This window comes from Equus quagga, chromosome 15 (genome assembly GCF_021613505.1).
Source record: "Equus quagga isolate Etosha38 chromosome 15, UCLA_HA_Equagga_1.0, whole genome shotgun sequence".
NCBI classification, from domain to species: domain Eukaryota; kingdom Metazoa; phylum Chordata; class Mammalia; order Perissodactyla; family Equidae; genus Equus; species Equus quagga.
In genome coordinates this window covers 53,080,720-53,103,499 of record NC_060281.1, presented here as the reverse complement: position 1 = coordinate 53,103,499, position 22,780 = coordinate 53,080,720, and the positions used below count along the sequence as shown (strand labels likewise).

The 22,780-nt window shown below is 40.3% G+C and overlaps 1 protein-coding gene across 2 annotated transcripts; it reads left to right on the top strand.

Annotated features, from left to right (window-relative positions):
* The first annotated feature begins 3,903 nt into the window (after nt 1–3,903).
* PAK1IP1 (PAK1 interacting protein 1) lies at nt 3,904–15,032 on the top strand. Of its 2 annotated transcripts, none has more exons than XM_046640566.1 (10): nt 3,904–4,139; nt 6,283–6,448; nt 9,691–9,811; nt 9,887–9,961; nt 10,478–10,530; nt 10,925–11,070; nt 11,165–11,262; nt 13,151–13,250; nt 14,253–14,376; nt 14,511–15,032. In XM_046640566.1, exons 1-10 carry the CDS (start codon nt 4,056–4,058, stop codon nt 14,717–14,719), a joined length of 1,176 nt encoding a protein of 391 aa, XP_046496522.1. In that variant the 5' UTR covers nt 3,904–4,055; the 3' UTR covers nt 14,720–15,032. The 2 variants fall into 2 exon arrangements, with proteins under 2 accessions (XP_046496522.1, XP_046496523.1); XM_046640567.1 differs by having other exon boundaries at nt 3,953–4,139; nt 6,286–6,448; nt 14,511–15,031.
* Nucleotides 15,033–22,780: the final 7,748 nt, after the last annotated feature.

Sequence of the window (22,780 nt, the reverse complement as noted above, 5' to 3'; positions counted from 1 at the left end):
CCCTCTCTGCCTCCCTTAGCCCTACGTGCAAAGGAGACCAAATCCTCTGGAAATACAAGCACATGCAACTTCCGTAGTCCTAAAATTTAATGGACTTGCTACCGGTCACATTGAGAAAGGAGGGAAATTGAGCAGGAATAGTAGACTCACACGACATTTCTAACAGGGCTGATTTCTCTCCACTGTATCCTGCTCTTAGCCCAGTATATCCACCTTACCACCACCCTCCCCCCCGCAAACACAAAAAAAAGCCTAGCTGTTTTTTCTTTAGCAAACCAAACAAAGCCAGGCACTCAATAAATATTTGTTGAATGAATGAATAAATCAATGCATGGCTCACGCATGAAAAGCTTCTCAATAATTCAAAAGCAAAACTAAAAATCCTGTTGTGCTGTTGTGTTAATGAACTCTGAACAGTTGGTTGTTTCTTGGCAACTGCAGTTTTCACAAGAATGAGATTAAATGGCTTTTTACATCCTGTGTTTGGAAACAGAACAGGAGGTTTTGCAGGAAGTAGGCTCAGTTTGAATCCAGTTGAACAGGTATATTACTTTGTATTGTGTGTTTTTCTTTAGACAAGGAGAAACCACTTTTCTTCTTTGTTAAAGAGAATGTTTGAGCCCAAGGAAACACAAAAAGCAGTAGCAGCACTGGGTCTGTTACTTAGCTGTATGGTTTTGAAAGAGTTCCTTTTCTGGATCTATTTCAGCATTTATAACCTCAGACTGGATTAGTGTATTTTAAATTTAATGAGGCACTAATTTTTTTGAAAATGTAATGAAATTTTATCAATGCTCTCCTCCAAAAACGTACATACCCAATTTTGCATATAATTTCAGGGTATTCAAAGTCCCCCAGACATCCATGAACTCCCCCAGATTAGGAACATCTGGACCAGATGCTCTCTAAACTCTTCTGGGCTCTAAGATTGGTTCCACAAATTTCTAACAGTAAAAAAAAAAAACCCCAAAAAACAAAAAAAAAGTAAACCACTTACACTATGGTTTTCATTCTAAAATCAACTATATTGTAAAAGATTCCTGATTGGAGCAAGAGACTTTTCAAGCCACAGGTTCTCCTTTAAAATGTGGCAGATACGTAAGCAGATAAAAGTGTGACAATCTGGTAGTATGTGCTGAATATAGTAATTATCCTTTTATAGTGTTAAGTTAAAATTCACTTCAAAACACAATTACAAGAGTACTGATTCTTCTCAAACAGCAGGAGAGCCTTCCTTGGGATAAAGACTCAGGGCACCAGGGACATTCTGGAAGCAAAAGAATGCATAAAGCATGTGATTTAGGAAAGCAGTTTTATTCAAAGTTTTTTTTTCTCTTTGGATGAGAGAATATTACCTTCACATTAAAATACACAGATACGTCATGGAGTAAACTTCAAAAAGTCCTATTTTTTTTAAGATAAAATATGACAGTTCAAAAAAATGTCCTGCTTACTCATTCTTTGTCCCATGCCCAGGGGACACCCACTCCAGCAATTCTCACTCCTTTGACCTGAGTGGTTCTCTGGTGGAAATAGTTAAGAAGCAGTAAATAGGAAAATAATTTAAATAGTATAATAACTTGTGACTTTTCACACAATAAGGAAGATAACTACCACAAAAGGAAGGAATTACCATAAAACAGTGAAGAACTACATGGGTTTCCAGGAGACTGAGGATTAGTTTGACTTCAGCGTTTCACTGCCCCGGGAGTGCTTACACGTGCGGTCGCCAAAGTAAGGTACACACGAGACAAGGCCTTCCTTGTGCTGCAATGACAACCTGAGCATCCAAAATATAATCATTTCTACAAGACCCAAACCAACATCAATTAAAACAAACCTGAATTAAACAGGTACTGACAATTCAGAACACCAGAGAACAAATGTGCCCAGAAATAAATGGGTCTTTAAGTGCTACAGGATTCTATTATAGCTCAAATGGGGGTTGAAGGACGCACATCAACGTATGCATTAACCTCCTGCTTGTCAAACTGACCTACTATGGCATTTATGAGACTAATTACATGCTTCAGGATTTACTCTGTTGGAAGGTTGTACAAAGCTGTCACTTCTAACACATCTCCGAATCTCCATATCTTACAAAAATTTGTATTTCATGACTTCAAATCCACTTGTTAAGGACAAATAAAAGTTGTTCTTAGAAGCAAAGTTGTTTTTGACACGAGTGATGTAAGCTGTATCAGCATATCATCTCATCTGTCGTCACTGATAATACCCAGTAGCTGAGCTGATGACAAACACTGGGGGTGGGGGGGGCCGAATATCAATAAGAACATGTGGAGAAGGAATTACGGCAAATGGACGTTTAGACTATAAATAAAAGTTTGTGAGGACTACTCAGTTTGCGTCGGGGCAAGGTGACTCCTTGCTGACCTAAACAGTCGTGTGCCACGTATTGAGGTGTTGGTCAACCCACGGACCACAAATACAACGGTGGCCACATAAAATTAGTCCCATATAGCCTAGGTGTGTAGTAGGCTGTACCATATAAGTTTGTGTAAGTGCACTCTATACTGTTTGCACAACAAAATCACCTAACAACGCATTTCTGAGGACTTACCCCTGTTAAGTAAGCGGAAGCAATGTGTGACTGCCAGCTCTCCGAAACCCCTGGGGCATGAGCTCCTGCCATGGTAAAGGCCACTCTAAGCAGCAGTGGCAAAAGCCCTCGAGAAAATCTTGTGCTGCCAACATCCGAGCGGTAGTCCCCTAGCAAGCGGCTCCAGCAACAGAGGCCTTTTCACTTTCCTTTTGAGGCGGCAGCAGGACGCCAGCTCTCGGTTAGCCAAGCCATCTCTCTTGAGCGCCTACCGTATAAAAAGGTACACCTCAGCCGCACTTATTTCTGTCATCTCCCCTTGCCTGGAACAATAACATGATTCATCTATCACTGGAGTACGTTATGTTATGCTATTATTTTTATTGGCTTATTAAGAGACATCTTAATCTGCATGCTACTGGTTTGTGAAACGACTATAAATCCCACAGCGAACTTGTGTTAAAAACTGGCAAATACAATCTCAGTCTCTGAGCATAATTTCGCGCCCCCCCAAACAAAACAAAACCTCAATAACAAATTAAGGCTATCTTTACTTTTATTAACGTTTGACTTCGCACTTAAGCTGGCGAGGTGGTGAAACGAAAAAAAAAAAGTGAGTTTTCCTTCCGGAACGCTCCCCAAGGATGAGTAAAAAAAAAGGTAAAGTAAATTGCCAGTAGTCGAACAAGTAAAGGCAAGCCAAGGATGAGCGTTTCTTCCTCAGATACTGTCTTTACATCCCTCAAGCCAGAGTCCTCCTCCCCCGCCTGGGTGTGCCATAACGCTGCCTAACTTGACCCCACAGTTAGACAACCGAACCAAGCTGGAAGGAAAGGGGTGCAGGGCGGGATTCTCCGGCCCCGGGCAGGCAGTCACCCGGGAAGCGGACTTCGAGGGACCCGACTTCGCCACCGTCCCCGTAACCGGGACCACAAGTGCCACCCCTCCTTGCCCTGTTAGGAGAGAAGGTGAGAGAGAAAGCCTCATTCCACTGCTTCCTGCACAAAAAGGAAACCTAACTCCTGTCCCCAGCATCACAGCTCACAATAAATGGGCGGTACCACTTTTTCCCCGCAAAGCATCGCCACGGTCAGCCTCACCGACTCCCGCCCAGGCCGGAAACAGGCCCGCCCCTTCTTTGGACGCCACGGAAACGGGGGGCTTCCGCAGAGGATGTCCCGCCCCACTCCCCTCAGAAGCGCCGAGCTCACAGCTTCCTAGAATATGCTTGCGAGACCCCCATTCTTTTCTTCCTTGCAATGAGAACCTTCTCATGTGGGGTTCTTCCTTATTCTCTTCATGGAAGTTCCGCGTGATCTGCGAGCGCTGACACCCTTTCCACAGATGCAGGCGCCTAAGAGGCAGCCCTGCGGTCTTGACGTAAATTTGAGCGCCGGCGTAGGAAGGCCCCCCCACCCCAACCTTCCTCTTGCATCCGCTTTCGTCATTTTTCTGCGTTTGGCCGGGCTCGCGGAAGAGGCACGTGCGCTGCTGAATGGAGCTGGTAGCCGGTTGCTACGAGCAGGTCCTTTTTGGGTTCGCTGTACACCCAGAACCCAAGGCGAGTGAAGACCACGAGGTAAGAGCCGGCGCGCGGAGGGACTACCTAAGGGGAGCCCCGGAAGGTCAGGTCTGGTCCCACCCGGCCCAGGTAAACATATCACCAGAGGTGAACACACTGTCTGGGATCTTAGGGATTAATTGATGAATTAAAACTCAGGAGACTGAAGTATAAGTTTGCCTTTTAAAACATGGAGTAGGCATTTCATAAGACGAGATGATGTCTCTCTGTTATACTACACATTTTGACCACGGTGCACGAAGGAAGCTGGTATTTCGGCAAGAGAGTCATAGATTATGGATTGAAGGGTATCTCCCAGAAGTTGACTGCCGATTTAGATGTTCAAGATTTAATGAAAGGACAGTTTGATCTTTCACTGAGTTTCTGTCCTGGTATTTTACAAAATACTAGAGCTGGATCAGGAGAAACCCCTCATCGATAAAGTGACACCTATCCATAATTATTGGGCTCTTATCGTGGGGCCATTACTTGCAATGAAAGTGCAAAGAAGCCAAAGGTATGGATCCTGCACTAGAGATCTTCCCCGATGTAACGGGGAGAGGACGGAGGAGGCAATACGTGGAGAAAAATTACAACCAAATATAATAAGTGTCTTAGTAGGTGTGTGAATAAAAAGGTAAAGTAAATTGCCAGTAGTCGAACAAGTAAAGGCATACCCAGGACTAAGAATAAGGTCTCCTAGTTTATAGCCCAGTATTGTTTTTCCCCTAATCCTAGGTATCTCCTAGAAACCTATTTCATTGAGTACTTTAGGAAGAAGTCAAGATGTCAGTCTTGAATTAGCCGGAAAATTGGAAGTGTATGACTTGACTAACTGCTTTTGTTTATTTTGTTTTCTGCTCTGGTTAGTATTTTCTACTCTGGTTATTAATCTGTCTTTGGCTGAAAGGTGACATGTTTTGAATACTTGAAGATGATGCTACTGATTGTGTTCTTTTTGTAATAATGTTTCTTATTATGTTCTAGACACATAGTAGTCCTCACAGCGACCCTCTGAGGCAGATACAGTTATCCCCGTTTTGCAGATGGGGAACCTGAAGTTGAGATAGGTCAAGGCCACACAGCTAATAACTGGTGGACATGGGACTCAAATCCCCAGGTGTCTCTAACACGAAGCTCTTAACCATTGTCCAGTCCAATACTGCTTCTAACCCTGGACAGACAGTAGCTCAGATAGCCAGCATTCCTTCTGCAATGTGCACAAGCAGAGGTTATTCTTTGATTTACGGCCATAGTAGCCCCTCGGAAATGTTGTGCCTTTCCTCAGAAGAGGATCCCTCCATCCTGATTGACAGAAGGACAGCCTGTTACTGTAGTTATTTGGGAATTAATTTGCAAAAACACATCTTAAGTGTGTTCAAAGAAGTTTGGTGGGTTTTTTACCCCCTTGGTTTGTTGGTTTTTCTAATACTTCTTGATGCATCTCATTCAATTTGAGTTATGTGTATGTGTTTGTCTGTATATGTATTCAGCTGTCATCCTTTGTACTTAACCTGTCACAGTTATCGAATCCAAATGTTCCATGTCAGGAAGCATAGTGTTCTTGACACCTCCTCACTGGTCATTCTCTAGGGCTTGTATTGGTATTAATGGAAACATTCTCTTACCTTGTTTATTTTTCTCTGTAGAGCTTGTCATTATGCTATGTGACATCATATTAATTTGTTTATTGTCTGTCTCCCACAGGAATGGCAGCTCCATTAGAATAAGGACTCTTGTTTCTTTTGTTCACTGCTATATATTAACTGTCTAAGATGGTGCCAAACACATAGTAGTCATTCAGCAGTTGAGTGAATAAATTCAAATCAGAATTTCAACATTTGAATGAATGAATGGTATGGAAGTCTCACATATAAGTAAATATATAAAGGAGTTAAAGATTGGGGTGGGACTTTTAAGTCCCTGTAGTCCAGTTCTCATAATTGTTTTGGAGTCATGGTCCTCAGTGTTGCCTTCGGGTTTCCTTGCTTTACCTTCCTTATTCAATTCTCAGGTTCTTCGTTTGAATCTAGATATCATTGCATAGTCTTTTCTCCATTTGTAGGAGCCATTGGTAGTTTTCATGCATCATGAGAGCATTTGTCTGTTTCTAGAGAAGTATGATGTGATTGTGGTATTGATCGTATATTTTATTCTTCAGCAGAAATGGACACCTGTGGCTGACTTCACTCACCACGCCCACACTGCCTCCTTGTCAGCGGTGGCTGTAAATAGTCGTTTTGTAGTCACTGGGAGCAAAGATGAAACAATTCACATTTATGACATGAAAAAGAAGATAGACCATGGGGCTCTAGTACATCACAATGGTAAGAAAACGGCGTCCTTTAAGATGATAATGTTCAAGTGTTATTACTTTACTGTTGGACTTCAGTTGAACAAGTCATTAAGTGTCTGTTATGTAACAGTCTGTGCATCGAAATATAGAAATGTGGTTCTTTGGTCCTTAAGACGTTCACAGTCTGTATTGGGAGACAGGAGGGAGACACTTAAGTCAGTCTAAGGGGAGGAGGGAGGAAGCGAGTTTTCACTGAAAACTTCCTTAAAATGACATCTGAATGATCTTAAAAGAGAAGTGTCAGTTTTTATCCTGGTGAACTTTGCAAGGAGGCAGAAAGGGCATTCCCAGCAGAGCAGACAGCATGAGGAGCACGAGTAGCAGCATCAGATAGTTAACTTTATTGACGGAGTATCATGTACCCAGCATTGTGCCAAGAAGGTACACTGCATCTTTAGTTCATGGAAGAGAAAACCTAGGTAAAAGATGTTATACGTGACTTGCCCAATGTCACAAAACAGTGGACCTAGCACTTGAGCCTGGGTCCAGAGCCTGTGTTTTTAACCACTGGTGTGCATGGGGAACTGTAAACAGGTTAATATTGTGAGAACGTTAAAATGGAGGTTGGGTGGCTGGAGAAGTAGGTGGGGCCAGATCCTGGTGTTCCTAGGGAGGAGGAGGTAAGGGATTGAATGGGAGGGAGCAGTGCCGGCTTGAGGAAAGTGCTGGCAGTTTGGGTGTGGGAGAGGTGCTGACTGAGAACAAGCAGAAGGACTGATGAGAGCCTGCCTGATTGAAGCTGGAGGCTATGGATTGCATAACGTCAGTTATAGAGAAAGGAAAATTACTTGGTGTGTGCAATAGAAGGATTGATTTGCAAGGGAACTGAGGATTTGGGTGAAAGGGTAGTTTAAGTTGTCAGCCTAGAGAAAATGGGATGTCAAGGGTCCACAGATCTGAGATAAAAAAGCAGGTGGGTGTGAGTGATCAAAGGGCTGGAAAGATGGGAGGTTGCTGTCAGAGAATAGATTCTTAGAGGTTGAGAGTTCTATTGTGGAGCAGCTCTGGGTGTAACAGTATCCAGGCTGTAGGTGTGAGGAGCTGAAATAAAGAAGAGGCAAAGATCACTAGAGTTGAGGTCAAGGAGTCATGGCTGTGTTTCCCCTTCTGATGGTGACCTTGCCCAGGATAGTGGCAGGATCAAGGGATAGACTGAACATGTCATTTTTTCCTCAGTATTGAACATTTTCTGCTGTTTTCATTGCATTCTCCCAGGGGACAGAGAAGGGGTTTAATGTGTGTTGGAGAAGAAGGAAAAGGGAAAAAAAGAACCTAAAATAGTAGAATCAGTTAGATTAGTACTTAGTTTGGGAAACTCACCTAAGGAAGTTGGTTTCCTGCAATGAAAGGCAGATAAGACAGGTGCCCTTTTTCCTACCCTATCTTCATCTATTTCAGAAGTTCCACACCAAGCATTGGTTTCTAGCAGTAAATAGGGAGTAGTCAATGGCCTTCTTCTGTTAAATGGTTCTTAGTTACTTTGACAAGTGTCTTACTTTTCCACAGAAGCTGGGCTTTGAGTGATTTCAACATACATTCGTTTCCCTCACTGTCTCCTAATCCTAGTTCACACGGAGAAGGCTTCTCTCTCCCTTAGGTGTGGAGGAAATAAGGTAAACAAATCTGGTCTGTCCGTATCCCTCGGTACAGGTGTTCCACAAGAAGAGGACTTCCTTAGCAGGAGTTTGCATGGGGAATGAATGAAGCAGGCTTCCTGATTTCCTTCATTCCTTGTATAAATCCTGTTTTTCTAGCAGTCAGTTTAGATGAGCTCTTTTCCAGGGAGCAGATGGAGTTATGGGCAGAAGGAGTAGGAAGATGTGGAGAAGCAAAATTTCCAAAGTTAGAAACAGAATAATAGGGAAAGAGGGAAACGTGGGCAAAAATGACTAAAGTCTCCCACTTTGAGAAGAAGGTGGTACATAAGCCCACGTATTATTAGTGCTTTTTTAGGGGGTGCAAAAGTATTCATCAGAGATCTTTGGCTCTTTCAGTATAAAGGGCAGAGTAAAGGACTGACCAGGAAGCGTGCAGGGCGACAATAATGACCCAGAGGTTCACAATCTTACTCTGTAAGGGACAAAATAGTAAATAGCATGGCTTTGTGGCCATACGGTCTCTGTTACGATTAGTCAGCTCTGCTGTTGCAGCGCAAGAGCAGCCATAGACATTTTGTAACTGAATGAGCGAGGCTGTGTTCCTGTAAAACTGCATCTACAAAAAGAGGCCACCAGCCTGATTTAACCTGCACACGGTAGTTTGTCAACCCCTGAGCCATGGGCTAGTTAAGCTGGGTGACACAAGCTTCAGAGGACAGGGAATTTTATTGAGGGTACATGTGTAATGGCATGGACTGCTTTTGGGAGCTTGAAGAACGCTGGGTTCTTCCTTCACCTCACCTCACCTCACTCCAGCCTTTTTTTTTTTTTTTCTGCTTATCTCCCCAAACCCCCTCTGTACATAGTTGTATATCTTAGTTGCAGGTCCTTCTAGTTGTTCACTCCAGCCTTTTAATGTTTGAGGACAATGTGTCTCCCAGTCTCAGGAGCTGTAGGGGAAATTCATGGGAGATCCAGGCTTCACTTTGGGCAGAGGGGAGTGGAGTGTTTTGTGAACTTTGTGAAAAGATGTAGGGAAATTATTAACCATGAGGAGGAGATTCCAGAGAGCATAGTTGAAGAGTGTAACATTTTATAAAATTGTTCTAATAAATTCTTATGACAGTGAGTGAGAACCAGTGAGTGAGTGAGAACTGTGTAGACTTTGGGAAAAAGACAGCTCTGGAGTGATAATGATTGGATCGTGGATGATCGGGTAGCTGACTCAGTGTTTAGAAAGTAGAAGTCATGTGTCTGTACATGTCGGTTTGTTCCCCAGGTTAGTTGGTTAACCAGTTAGTTTGTTTGACTTTTGCTCAAACAGTCCTAGCCAGCCATCTCCTAAATATGTGATTATGGAAACACAGAGCACGAAAGTGAACTGATCAGTTTGTCTTTATCTGCAGCTAGAGAAACTCTCTGCTGAAAATATGTGCATAGGCTTGAAACTATGTTTTACTATGAAAAAAAGTAATTCTTCACTTAAGACTTTAAGGTACATTTCAGTTATACTAAGACATTGGATGTTTTACTTATCACATCATAGCCTTCAGACCAGAAATGGACTTTGCATTCAAGATGAATATCAGTTTTGCCTGTCTTCGTTTATCCACAGGCACAATCACTTGCCTGAAATTCTATGGCAACAGGCACTTAATCAGCGGGGCAGAGGATGGACTCATTTGTGTCTGGGATGCAAAGAAGTGGGAATGCCTGAAGTCGATTAAAGCTCACAAGTGAGTCCTGCGCTTTCCCATTGGTGGTCTCTGCGTGCCAGTCAAGTTGGGGGCTAACTGTTGGTTTCCCTTTAGAGGACAGGTGACCTTCCTTTCTATTCACCCATCTGGCAAGTTGGCCCTGTCTGTGGGTACAGATAAGACGTTAAGGTAAGTCATTAATGCCCAAAGAGCATCTTCACTAAGTTGTGGTCTTTGTTCAAGAACCCACCACTAGAGTATCTTTTACTACAATAATTAGATGCTGTTTCTGTATTGTTTCACGCTGTCAGCCACTTAAAGATATTGTGATACAGGGAAACGTTGAAAGCTAGTAAACCTTTTCATAATGGTAGGGAAAAAATGACAAGCTCTGTATTCAAGCATGCACATCACATTCCAGTCATTGTAAGCTGTGAAGAGGAGAGTGGTCCTAAAAAGAAATGTTTTAGGAGGTGAAGCCTTTTGAAAATGTATTAAATACATTAAATATAGTAAAGGGTGGTGGGAATGGAACCAGGTAATCTTGCTTGATAATAAATATTTCAGATATTGCTATAAGAAAGATGCCACTTCTAAATAGCAATGTATTTAGTGAGTTATCATTTGAGTAAGTCTTCATTATGCTCACCTTGACACCTAGTAAAAGTTAGTGATCGTGCCATAAGTGAGCTTCCTGTCTTACAGAACGTGGAATCTTGTGGAAGGAAGATCAGCATTCATAAAAAATATAAAACAAAGTGAGTATTTTTGTTTGGAATGTATTTTATAACTTGATGGAATGTGAATATACACACACACTCTTATGTGCATTCATATACACATTTATTTCCCTGCGTGATGGTGGTTACCTCTGAGAGCAAATTCTTTAGGTTACTTTCTTTTCCCATTTTAGATCAGGATTCTTTTGTGGCTCTGTGACCTACCAGCTGCATGACCTTTAATGATTCTTTGAACTCACTTTATTGCCTAAACTTTAACTCACAAAATATGTATCGTAAGTTTGTTGTGAAGATTAAATAGGGTAGTGGAGGTGAAAGATGGGTAATGTAAATATTTGCTATTTTTATGACTACTATGATCATTATATTTTTTATTTATGAAATAAAAAAGCTTTGTTTTTTTAACTTACAGATGCTCACATAGTGGAGTGGTCCCCAAGAGGAGAGAAATATGTAGTTGTCATACTGAATAAAATAGATGTCTATCACCTTGACACTGCATCTCTTAGTGGCACCATCACAAATGAAAAGAGAATATCTTCTGTTACATTTCTTTCAGTAAGTAGTCCTTCAGTGATGGAAGCCCAGTGAATATGGTGATGGTCAGAATTGTTGATGACGTTCTGGATGGTATTCTTTTCCTCTCTTCTAGGAGTCTGTGCTTGCAGTGGCTGGAGATGAAGAAGTTGTAAGGTTTTTTGACTGTGATTCACTAACGTGCCTCTGTCAATTTAAAGCTCATGAAAACAGGTATTTTTTGGCCAATCTCTGTGTATGTGTGTAGAGTCTCAATAAATGTTAGGTAGGCAATGCTTTAATAAAGCATTATGAGCAACTCCAGAGATAGACGTTTCTACATATGTATGATTTCTGGAGTCTAAAAGAATGGTGGAAATGTTGTCTTCTTGGCCTTAGTAATGCAAAAGTTATGAAGTTGTCATCAGAACTAGTGATTTGCACAACATATTTTTCCAACAATTTTGTTAGACTTGGGGCCTGAAATCAACCATATTTGAATGGGAAAAAAATATTGAAACAGTCTTAGCTTTGCCCTGGACCACTGTTGCCCTTTTACTTTATTCCCGTTGTCCACTTCTTCCCCTTTTCTACCCTGTTTGTCTTTCCTGCAGGAGAAATAAATGGCATTATTGACTTCTCTTTCATTCCAGTCTCTGTTACCTTTTACTGCTCACTGTACTTCTAGGGTGGACACTGAGTCTCAAGAGTAAGTGGTTAAGTGACTTGGCCAAGATGACGCCACTGTTAGGTGATGGAGCTGGGATCCAAACCCAGACTGTTAGGTCTGGCTCTGCCCCTGGTTTTTCCACTTTATAATTTTGAAAAAGATGATAATGTACTTTAATGTGTTTCACTTGCATTTCTTCTACATGTTAAATAAGCCTTAGTTTTTATTTTCTAAATAATAGTCAGCTTAAGAAATCTCTTTTTTATAAATACTCAGAATACTGAAATCGGTATACAGGCCCTAGTTTTCCCTGCACTGGGAAGTGAGCACGTTCTTCAAGGCCGGTATTTGGCCATTCCTTCCTAAGTATTCCTTGAGCATCCATTAGAAGTACCTCACTAGGTATTTGAGATGAACAAAAAAGACAAGAGCTTGCATTCTGGGGCCTCTTATATTGTAGGGGGCAACAGACAGATGCCAAACAAGGAAGCAGGAAGGACATAGAAGAGTATTATGATGTAAGAATAACAAGGGCAAGTTATTTAGATGGCATGATCAGGGGAGAGGGTGTGGGACCTTAGGGATAGAAAAAGAGGAGAGACCCGCAGGCACAGTGGCCCTGGGGGGAGAAAGCTGGTCATATCTGAGGAACAGATAGAAGACCCATGTGACTAGATCAGAGTGAGCCAAACAGTGCATGGCCTTGGGGGCCATGATGAAGAGTCTGGATTTATGCTAAATACCCTTGTAGATTTTGGTTTATTTATTTCTTATTATGGAAAAATGTAAAGCTGACAGACCAGTTTAAGCACACAACCCCCACAGACCCAGCTTCAGCAGTTGTCAGTTTTTGGGCATTCTTGCTTCATCTATATCCCTAGCCACTTCTCTCTTGTGTTACGTTAAAGCAGATCTTAGCTTTTTGTAGGATTCTAAGCCTGGGAGTAACATGATTTCAGTTACATTTTTAGAAGTTGTTAGGGGACAAAAGGAAGCTGAGAGGCCAATTAGGCTACTCCATAATCCAGAAGAAAAATTACAATAGCTTAGACTAGGGGTGGTGGCACTAGAGACCAGGGAAATGGATGCATAGGAGGAGGCCGTGATTCTTCTCTCTTGTCTTTTCTCTCTGTACTGCACTCATAGCTTCTGGAGGTGAGGGACTTAAGTGTCTTTATTTCCTTTGTGATACCGTAATTATTTATAGTTAGCAGCTTTTCAACTTTTTCTTAAGGTATGGTTAATAGTGAATTTTGTCTTGAAATTTAGACCCTGAAAATGACTCACTAACTCACAGGATTGTGAAGTATAGTTATATTTTAGTACCGTTCATGGAGCAGTTTGGCACTTGAAACGTTGAAAAATCAGGAGACCATGTGCATAGAAGTTTTATAACAGTATCGTACTGTTTGGAAGAAAGGATCTTTTATGGTGTTAATGTTTCTCTCCTAGGGTAAAAGACATGTTCAGTTTTGAAATTCCAGAACATCATGTTATTGTTACAGCATCGAGTGATGGCTTCATCAAAATGTGGAAGCTCCAACAGGATAAGGTCGGTGACTTAGCACAATATAAATACCCTCTAATGCAAGTCTTATTATCAGTATTGCTCTGAGATAAGATAGGTGGAAGTTTTTTAAGGATCAGAAGGCAGAGATCTTTAAATAAACTTTTTACTTTTTAATTCTCTTTCAGGGATTCATCAATTTATAGTTGTAAAGTTAGGGTTCCACAGAGCTGTCTAAGGGGTTGGGTTGGATTGGTGAGTCTGAGCTGGCAGGATTCCAAAACTCCTGTTTTTCCAATCAGAAGTGCTTTCTTTTCTTTTATATTGATGTTCTCTGTAAGATTTTATTAGATCAAGTGGTTAAGTTCACGTGCTCTGCTTCAGTGGCCCAGGGTTTCGCTGGTACGGATCCTGGGCGCAGACATGGCACCTCTCATCAGGCCACGCTGAGGCAGCGTCCCACATGCCACAACCAGAAGGACCACAACTAGAGTATACAGTTATATAATGGGGGGCTTTGGGGAGAAGAATGAAACAAAAAAAAGAAGATTGGCAACACTTGTTAGCTCAGGTGCCAATCTTTAAGAAAAAAAAAATACTGCCGTTACTAAAAAAAATTTGGAAATTCCTGGTTGATTGTGAAACTAGCAATAGTTCTGAACCAGATAATTGTAAAATTCCCTTCGGTAGTCTCCCTCTCACAGATGCTTGGTTTGTTATTCTTAGTTCTCTCATAAGCACATTCTGTGAATATGGTTTGTCCAGTATCTGCTTTGTGCAAGGTTCTTTGTTAAAACCTCGAAATGAGAAAGACATAGTCCCTTTCCTTAGTGAGTTTATGATTTCTTATTACTCAGAAATTGGCTCTGTAGAGGACATAGTCAAATCAATCATGAATCAAGGTAATAGATTTCTTCTGAACAGCATATTTTATCCTCAAGAAAATATACTAAGTTTTAAATTAACGTATGTTATGGAAGAAGAAAAGTAATTATGTAAAATTCCCTTATGTTAAAGTGTTACGAATTTTTCTTTCTTCTGTTTTAGAAAGTTCCCCCGTCTTTACTCTGTGAAATAAACACGAACTCCAGGCTGACGTGTCTTGGTGTCTGGCTAGACAGAGCGACAGACGTAAAGGAAAGCCTGCCTCCGGCTGCACAGCCTTCTCCTGGTAAATGAAAGCGATCATTTAAAAAAATCGAATAATCTGTCATCTCTTGAATTGTTGAAGTGGAGGAGACCCAGATAACTTCACTTCATTGTGGGGGAAAAAAGTCTTTAAATACACTGTCTGTTGTGTTTTAGTAAGTAAAGAAGAACAGCCCAAAATCAACAGAAAGGAATCTGGTGATGGAGTGCAGGAAGAAGAAAGGCAGTCAGAACCTAACACGAGGAAACGTGGTTCAAGTGGTGACGGTGAGAAGCCAGCGGGAGCAGATAGCCTGGTGTCAGCCAAGAAGAGGAAAATGGCTGGAATGCTGGAAAAAAAGAAGAGAAAGAAGAAGAAAATATGAATGATGCAGTGATTCCCAGATTTCTCTTGAGAAAAAATTTTTAGATGGAATCATTCTTTGCAAATGTATCTGAATTTTTTTTCTTTTTCTCAGTAAAAGCTAGGAATTTTTTCTTTTGGAGAAAATGTACAGCTTAAAAAATCACTTTTAGGGATGTGTGTGTATGTGTTTTTTAACAGTAAAACTGTTTTGGTAGGCAACATTTTATATATCATGGTGATATATAGTGTGTTAATGTGTAATATATAATTTTTACTGTTGTATAAAGCAAATAAAGATCTTTCTCAAAATATTGTAGTTGAATAGAAAATCTTGAACATGTTCTTTTTTTTTTTTTTTTTTTTTGAGGAAGATTAGCCCTGAGCTAACTGTTGCCAGTCCTCCTCTTTTTGCTGAGGAAGCCTGGCCCTGAGCTAACATGGTGCCCATCTTCCTCTACTTTATACGTGGGACGCCTACCACAGCATGGTGTGCCAAGCAGTGCCATGTCCGCACCCGGGATCCGAACCAACGAACCCCGGGCTGCCAAGAAGCAGAACGTGTGAACTTAACCGCTGCGCCACCAGGCCGGCCCTTGAACACATTCTTTACTAGAGGTGGATAAAAGTGGTGTTTTTATGATTTTTCTCCTAAACAAAGGATGAAAACTGCCTTACTTTGGCTTCTTCAAATGGTTCTAGTAATTTTAATGCATATTGTGTTCATTTTGGTAACAAAAGGTATAAAAAGATTTTCATACCAGGAGGTTATGTTAGGACAAACTTAAAAATTGTAGATATACAAAATACATATAAAGCATATGCTTAAGTTTAGGGCTGTGTGCATAAGAAGGTTATTAGAGAGATTGCCAAACTTCATTAAACTATTCTGCTTCCAAGCTGTGGATGACAAGATAATTTAAGGGCAGGAAAATGACGTTTCCAACTTTTCTTCATCCATTCAGGCCATCAAAAAAATTCACCTAGCATACCATCCCTGATGGCCTAGTGGTTAAAGTTCAGCACTCTCACTGCTTTGGTGGCTGGGGTTCGTTTCCCAGTCACAGAACCACACCACCCATTTTGTCAGTTGCCATGCTGTGGCAGCAGCTCACACAGAAGTAGAATGACTTAGAACTAGGAAATACAACCATGCCCTGGGGCTTTGGGGAGGGGTAAAGAAAAGGAAGATTGGCAACCGATGTTAGCTCAGGGCAAATCTTTGTCTGCAAAAAAATTAATAAAATTCACTTGGCTAATGTAACAAGGGTAGTCTTAAATTCAGCCTTGATTATAATCTTGTCATCTCTTCTTCAATAGATTACTCGGTGTTTCTAAAAGACACATTAATAGGGGATTCATAGGCTGAGCAGATGTCAAATACCTGAGGCCACCAGGGGAATCCCTCTTGATTAGGTAAAATAAAGCTTGGACACAAGTTGCCTCTTGTTTCGTAGGAGGAAGTTATCTAGGAAATGAACCAGGTTGTGTGACGTTTCAGTCTACCTCTTTGTTAACTTTAGGCCTATAAACAAAGATAAATACAGGTTTGGTTTTTTTGTTCTAAGAATTTTTTTTAGAGCAGTTTTAGGTTTATATCAAAATTGAGAGGAAGATACAGAGATTTATCATATACCCCCTGCCTCCACACCTGCAAAGCGCCACAGTTATTGACGTCACTCACAAGAACAGTACATTTTTTACCAAAGATGAACCTACACTGACACATCATAATCACTCTAAGTTCCTAGTTTAGCTTAGGGATCACTTTTTGTGGTGTGCGTTCTGTGGGTTTGGACAAATGTACAATGACATACACGGGCACACCTCGTCCTACCGTGTTTTCCTTTATTGAGCTTCGCGGATATATTGTGTTCTTTATGACTCACTGAAGGCTCGGATGATTGGTCAGCATTTTTTATCAGTAAAATATTTTTTAATTAAGGTGTGTACCTTGATTTTTTAGACAATGCTGTTGCACACAATAGATACAATATAGTGTAAATATAACTTTTATCAAAAATTTCATGTGACTCGCTTCATTGTGATGGTCTGGAACCAAACTTGCGATGTCTCTGAGGTATGTCTCTACAGGTTTCCCTCACTGTCTGAAAGTTTGCTATACGCGTCTTCACTTTTACAAGACCTACTTTAGTACTTGGTTTTCCTAACTGAAAGAAACCTGAAGCAACACAACTGTAATATACAGAGTATTTTCACTGCCCTAAAACAATTCTGTGTTCTGCCTATTCATCTCTCCCCAACCCCCACCATCACTGATCTTTTTATTGTCTCCATAGTTTTGCCTTCTCCAGAATGGCATATAGTTAGAATCATACAGTATTTTAACCTTTTCAGACTGGCTTCTTTCATGTAGTAATGCATTTAGTTCCTCCATGTTTTTTCATGGCTTAATAGCTCACTTCTTTTAGGGCTGAATAATTGCATTGTCTGTCTGTACACAGTTACTATTCACCTGCTGGAGGACATCTTGGTTGCCTCCGAGTTTCAGCAATTGTGAATAAAGTTGCTGTAAACATTTATGTGCAGGTTTTTCGGCTGATGTAAGTTTTCAACTCCTTTGGGTTGAAGCACAATTGTTGGATTGTATGGTAAGAGTATGTTTAGTATTGGCAGAAACTGTCAAACTGTTCCAAAGTGCCTGTACCGTTTTTCATTCCCGCCAGCAGTGCATCAGTGCCTGTTGCTCCACATCCTCACCAGCGTGAGGTGGTGTCAATGTTCCGGATTTTAGCCAGTCTGATAGGTGTGTAGTGGTATTTCATTGTTTTAATTTGCATTTCCCTGATGACATGTAGAGTATTTTTTCGTATTCTTGTTTGCCATCTATGTATCTTTGGTGAGGTGTCTCTTAAGGCATTTGTCCCATTTTTTATTTTGATTGCTTTCTTATCATTGAGTTTTAAGAGTTCTTTGTATATTTTGGATAACAGTCCTTTATCAGAGATGTCTTTTGCAAGTATTTTCTCCCCATCTGTGGCATGTCTTCTCATTCTCTTGATATGATGTTTTGCAGAGCAGAAGTTTTTAATTTTAATGAAATCCAGTTTATCAATTATTTCTTTCACAGATCATGTCTTTGGTGTATCTAAAAAGCCTTTGCCATACCCAAGGTCTTCTGGGTTTTCTCTTATGTTTTATAGTTTTATGCTTTACATTTAGATCTGTGATTCATTTTGAGTTAACTTTTGTGAAAGGTGTAAGCTCTGTGTTTAGATACATTTTTTTTGGCAGGTGGATGTCCAGTTGTTCCAGCACCATTTGTCAACCTGCTTCGTTGAATTGCCTTTGCTCCTTTGTCAAAGATCAGTTGATTATATTTATGGTGGTCTATTTCTATTCTGTTCCATTAGTCTATTTGTCTTTTTTATTTTTTTTTTGCCAATACCACACTGTCTTGATTACTGTAGCATAGTAAGTCTTGAAGTCAGATAGCATCAGTCCTCCAACTTTGTTCTCCTTTGATATTATGTTAGTTATTCTGGGTCTTTTGCCTCTCCGTATAAACTTTATATCCACAAAATAACTTGCCAGGATTTTAATTGCAATTGTATTGACTCTATCGATCAAGTTGGGAAGAACTGACATCTTGATAATATTGAGTGTTCCTATTAATGAACACGGAATATCTCCATTTATTTAGTTCTTTGATTTCGTTTATCAGAGTTTCGTACTTTTCCTCTATAGATCTTGACATATTTTGTTAGATTTATACCTAAGTATTTCATTTTGGGGGGGGGGGGCCAACAAATGTTCTTGTGGTTTTACTTTCAAATTCCACCTATTCATTGCTGGCATATAGGAAAACAACTGACTTTTGCATATTAATCTTGTATCCTGCAAACTTGCTGTAATCACTTCTTAATTCTAGGAGGGCTTTTTGTCAATTCTTTCATATTTTATACGTAGACAATCATGTTAAATACAAACAAAGATGGTTTTATGTCTTCCTTCCCAATCTGTATATCTTATTTCCTTTCCTTGCCTTTTTGCATTAGCAAGGACTCCTTGAAAAGGAGTAGTGGATTTTTTGTTATTTTTTTTAATTCAACTTTTTATTTTGAGATAATTGTAGATTCACATGCATTTATAAGAAATAATACATAGAAATGTCATGTGTGCTTTACCAAGTTTCCCCCAATGATAACATCTTGGAAAATAACAGTAAAATATCATAACCAGGATATAGAAAGTGATAGAATCCAAGACACTGGACATCTCTATCACCACAGGGACCCCTCACATTGCCCTGCTATAGCTACACCCCACCCTCTCCTTAACACTTGGCAACCACTAATCTCTTCTTCATCTCTATAATTTTGACAAAATTATAATAAATTGGGTTATCCATTTTGGGGGGATGGCTTTTTTCACTCAGCATAACTTTCTGCGAATTGATCCAGGTTGTTGCATACTCTAAGTTTTTATCACTGAGTGATATATTCCGGTATGGATGTACCACAGTTTAATCATCTATCGAAGGACATCTGGTTTCTGGTTTTTAGATATTATGAATAAAACCACTATAAATATTCTTGTACAGGTTTGGGAGAGCTCACTTCTGCAAGGCGGGGGTGGGAGCTCTGGCTCACTGTGTGGTCACCACTGACATTGTGGTGGAGAGGGGACTTGTTATCAGCCAATAGCGATGAAAGAACCGGCTCCCTACCTGGTCTTTTCTGACACTACCCAGCAGGAGTGTTGGGCGCCTCATTACAGCCTCATGAGGGTGGAAGTCGGGGCTTCCACTAAGCCTTTCTGGCATAGATTGGAGTGGGGCCACAATTTTTTTCTGTGGAGTTTGGCTGGAGAACAGTGGTTATTGTCTAAAAATTTTCTATCTTGCAAGGCTGCCCCTTTCTTGGTCCTTTTACTAGAAAGAGCTGGATTTTGTTGGGGCTTTTTTTAATCTGCACCATTAGCATTTCTGACCTACCAGCTTCTTCAGCTCTGAATTTGGAATATATGGATGGTGGGGGGGAAACTTAGGGAAGTCACTACCATGTTGTCCCTCTGGTCCTGAAGTCCCTAGTTAGTTTGTCTTCTCTCTACCTTTCAGAATCGTATGTGTGACCTATATATAAGTTCCATGGTTTCTGGGTGTACTCAGAAAAGATAGGGGAAATTATGCCTATTCCATCTTCTCAGAACGGGACATCCATGAATATAGTTTTTAGATTGAGCAAAAATGGATACAAATAATTCCCCTTCTGCCATTATCCCCAGAATCAATGATGTGGGATCAGCTAATTACAAAGAAGTTACTTGAAGCTTCCATGTATTTAATTCCACTGTCTAGGAAATGTATATAACAATAGGGTTGAGTATAATGCATATGACAACATTCCCATCATCTGTTATAAATTCTTGGTGGGAGCATTTAACTGAAAGGATGAAACTGGACCTTTTAGCCTCTTCAACTCGTTCTCATTAAGTTTAGGGTAAGACCTGAAACACTTAGGTTGTATATTGTATGTTTGCGTTCTTAAAAATTGTGATATCTTGAAGCCTTTTCAAAGTATCCTACTGTTTTCTTTGCTTTTGCATAACATCACTGGACATGGGATCCTTGTGAGTAATTCTAGTTACCTTACTTAGCTCATCTCATCCAAAGTGAAGATGTTTGATTAGAGGATATAACTAGAATGGTGACTGTGTTGAGCATCCCCAAGGAGAGTTTTTAATAATCCTAGGAGGGGGCATTGGGAGACCTGTTTTAGTCTTGACTCTTTCACCAAACTCCCTCCATAACCCTGAGCCCTTTCTCCTTTCTGACCATTTGTACTTCCCAGCACCATGCATAAATTCGAGTCATTTAACTTAGCAAGTTGTTAACAAAACTAAGAGATGCCAGTGCCAGTGCAGCAGCATCTCACTTTAGGTTGATGTTCATCCATGAAACTTATTAAAATATCTATTCCCATGGAGTGAGGGACTTTCATATATTCTATTTAAACAGCCTATGTTAACTTGCTTCTTGATTTATATGGTAAAGTCCATTTAAGCTTTGAAGTTTCACTTATTTATTTTGCCAATCCCTGAACTTTAAGAAATCTGACAGTTTCAAAATAGGTTAGAGATTTCAGGATATTATAGATTTGGTTTTTTTAATTTGTTTTCTTTCATTTAGAAAACACTTCCTTTGAGAATTGGGGAGCTGCTGGCTTTGGAATTCCTATCCTCATGCCTAATTTCCGATACAGGACGCGGGATATAAGAAGAGTTGCCTAGTGATTAAGAGCAGGGGCCCTGGAGCTAGTAGCCTGGGTTCACACCTTGGATCTTCTACTTGCTACTGTGTGCCTCAGTTTCCCCATCTGTATGAATATAACAGTCTTTCCATGCCTCACAGGATTGTTGTGAGGACCAAATATGTCAACATATTTAAAGTCTTTAAAACAATGCTTGGCATACTATCAGTGTTCAGTAAATGCCAGCTATTACTACCATTATCATCTTAGTAGTAAGAGCTTATTTTGTCATTTGGACAGCATATGTTAACAGATGTCACTTACCTTGACGTCTGAGACATTGAAGGGAGGGGAGCTTCAAAGGGGTGGGGGGGTATAAGTAGAAATCCAAAGGAGATAAAATCTATGATAGAGTTTGGTATTGTTATAAAAGGTGAGCCTGACTTGGAGAGGGGTTATATATAAACTTGAGGATTTTTAGGTATGTTAACATACAATGTAAATCGGAATCTCTGTGGTGCAAAAATTTTTGTAGCAATTCAGGATGGTAACTTTGACGTGGTTTCACGGCAGCTTGGAGCCTTGACCTCTTCCTGGTGCACCGAAGCGAGTTACACCTTCCATCTGATGCCAGTTTATTTAGGGGATCCTTTGGTTCCAGGTTTCCACAATCTTGGTGGTGTCAGCCTCCATCGCATCCATGGTGGCAAAGAGGGGTGGTCTACCTAGAAATGAGGTGCTGGTGAGAAAAGTATATGAGATTGGTCTAAAAATAGTAGTTCAAGGCTCAGTGAAGGATGCTGAAGTCTAAGGAACAAGTGTCCTCTCCACTTTCTATCCCAGTGGCATTGATTTGAGTGTTGGAGAAAGGAAAGTTGGGGGGAGAGTAAGCAGGGGAGGGGGGAGTCATGAGGGGGAGAGAAATAATCCTTTTAATACTTCACTTATTTCCTGCCCATTCCTCACATAGCTTTGACTTGTAGCTTTTGTTTTTTGAGAGACCTCAGCACCTCTGCATAGCTTTAAAGATCAGAATCATAGGCTGCCAGAGTTGGCAGGGGCATTAAAATTCACCCAGTCTAGCCCTGTCCTTTTTTTCTTCTTAACTTTTTATTTTGGAGTAATTTTAGATTTACAGACAAGTTGCAAAGATCACACAGAAAGTCCCCATAGACCCTTCACCAAGCCTCCTCTAATGTTAACATCTTACATAACCATGGTATATTTGTCAAAACTAAGACATTAACATTGCTATAATACTGTTAACTAAACTTTCACATTTTACAGTTGTTCCATTAATGTGCTTTTTCTGTTCCAGGATCCAATCCAGGATGCTACATTGCATTCCGTTGTCATGTTTGTTTAGTCTCCTTCCATCTCCTTCCATTTTTTCAGTCTTTCCTTGTTTTACACGACCTTGACAATTTTTCTCTTTCTTTTATTGTGGTTAATTATACATAATGGAAAATCTGCCATTTAAACAATTTTTAAGTATACAGTTCAGTGGCATTAATTATCAGTGTTGTGTGACCATCACCCATATTTTGAAAATTTATTCAACACCCCAGATAGAAATTCTGTACCTATTAAGCAGTAACTCCCAATTCTCCTTTCCCTTCAGTCTCTGATAACTTCTACTTTCTGTTTCTGTGGATTTGCCTATTGTGAACATTTCATATAAATGGAACCATACAATATTGTTATTTTGTACTAGCTTATTTCATTTAGCATAATGTCTTCAAAGTTCATCCATATTGTAGCATGTATTAGAACTTCATCCTTTCTTATGGCTGAGGAATATTCCATTGTATGTATATAGCATATTTTGTTTATCCTTTCATCTCTTGATGGACACATGCATTGTTTTCACC

Bases quoted from the DNA above. Each gene is read 5' to 3' on its own strand.
- PAK1IP1 (XM_046640566.1), top strand. From the start codon at position 4,056: ATGGAGCTGGTAGCCGGTTGCTACGAGCAGGTCCTTTTTGGGTTCGCT. The intron at 6,449-9,690 runs GTAAGAAAACGG...GTTTATCCACAG, and splicing joins GGCTCTAGTACATCACAATG to GCACAATCACTTGCCTGAAA. The intron at 10,531-10,924 runs GTGAGTATTTTT...TTTAACTTACAG, and splicing joins CATAAAAAATATAAAACAAA to ATGCTCACATAGTGGAGTGG.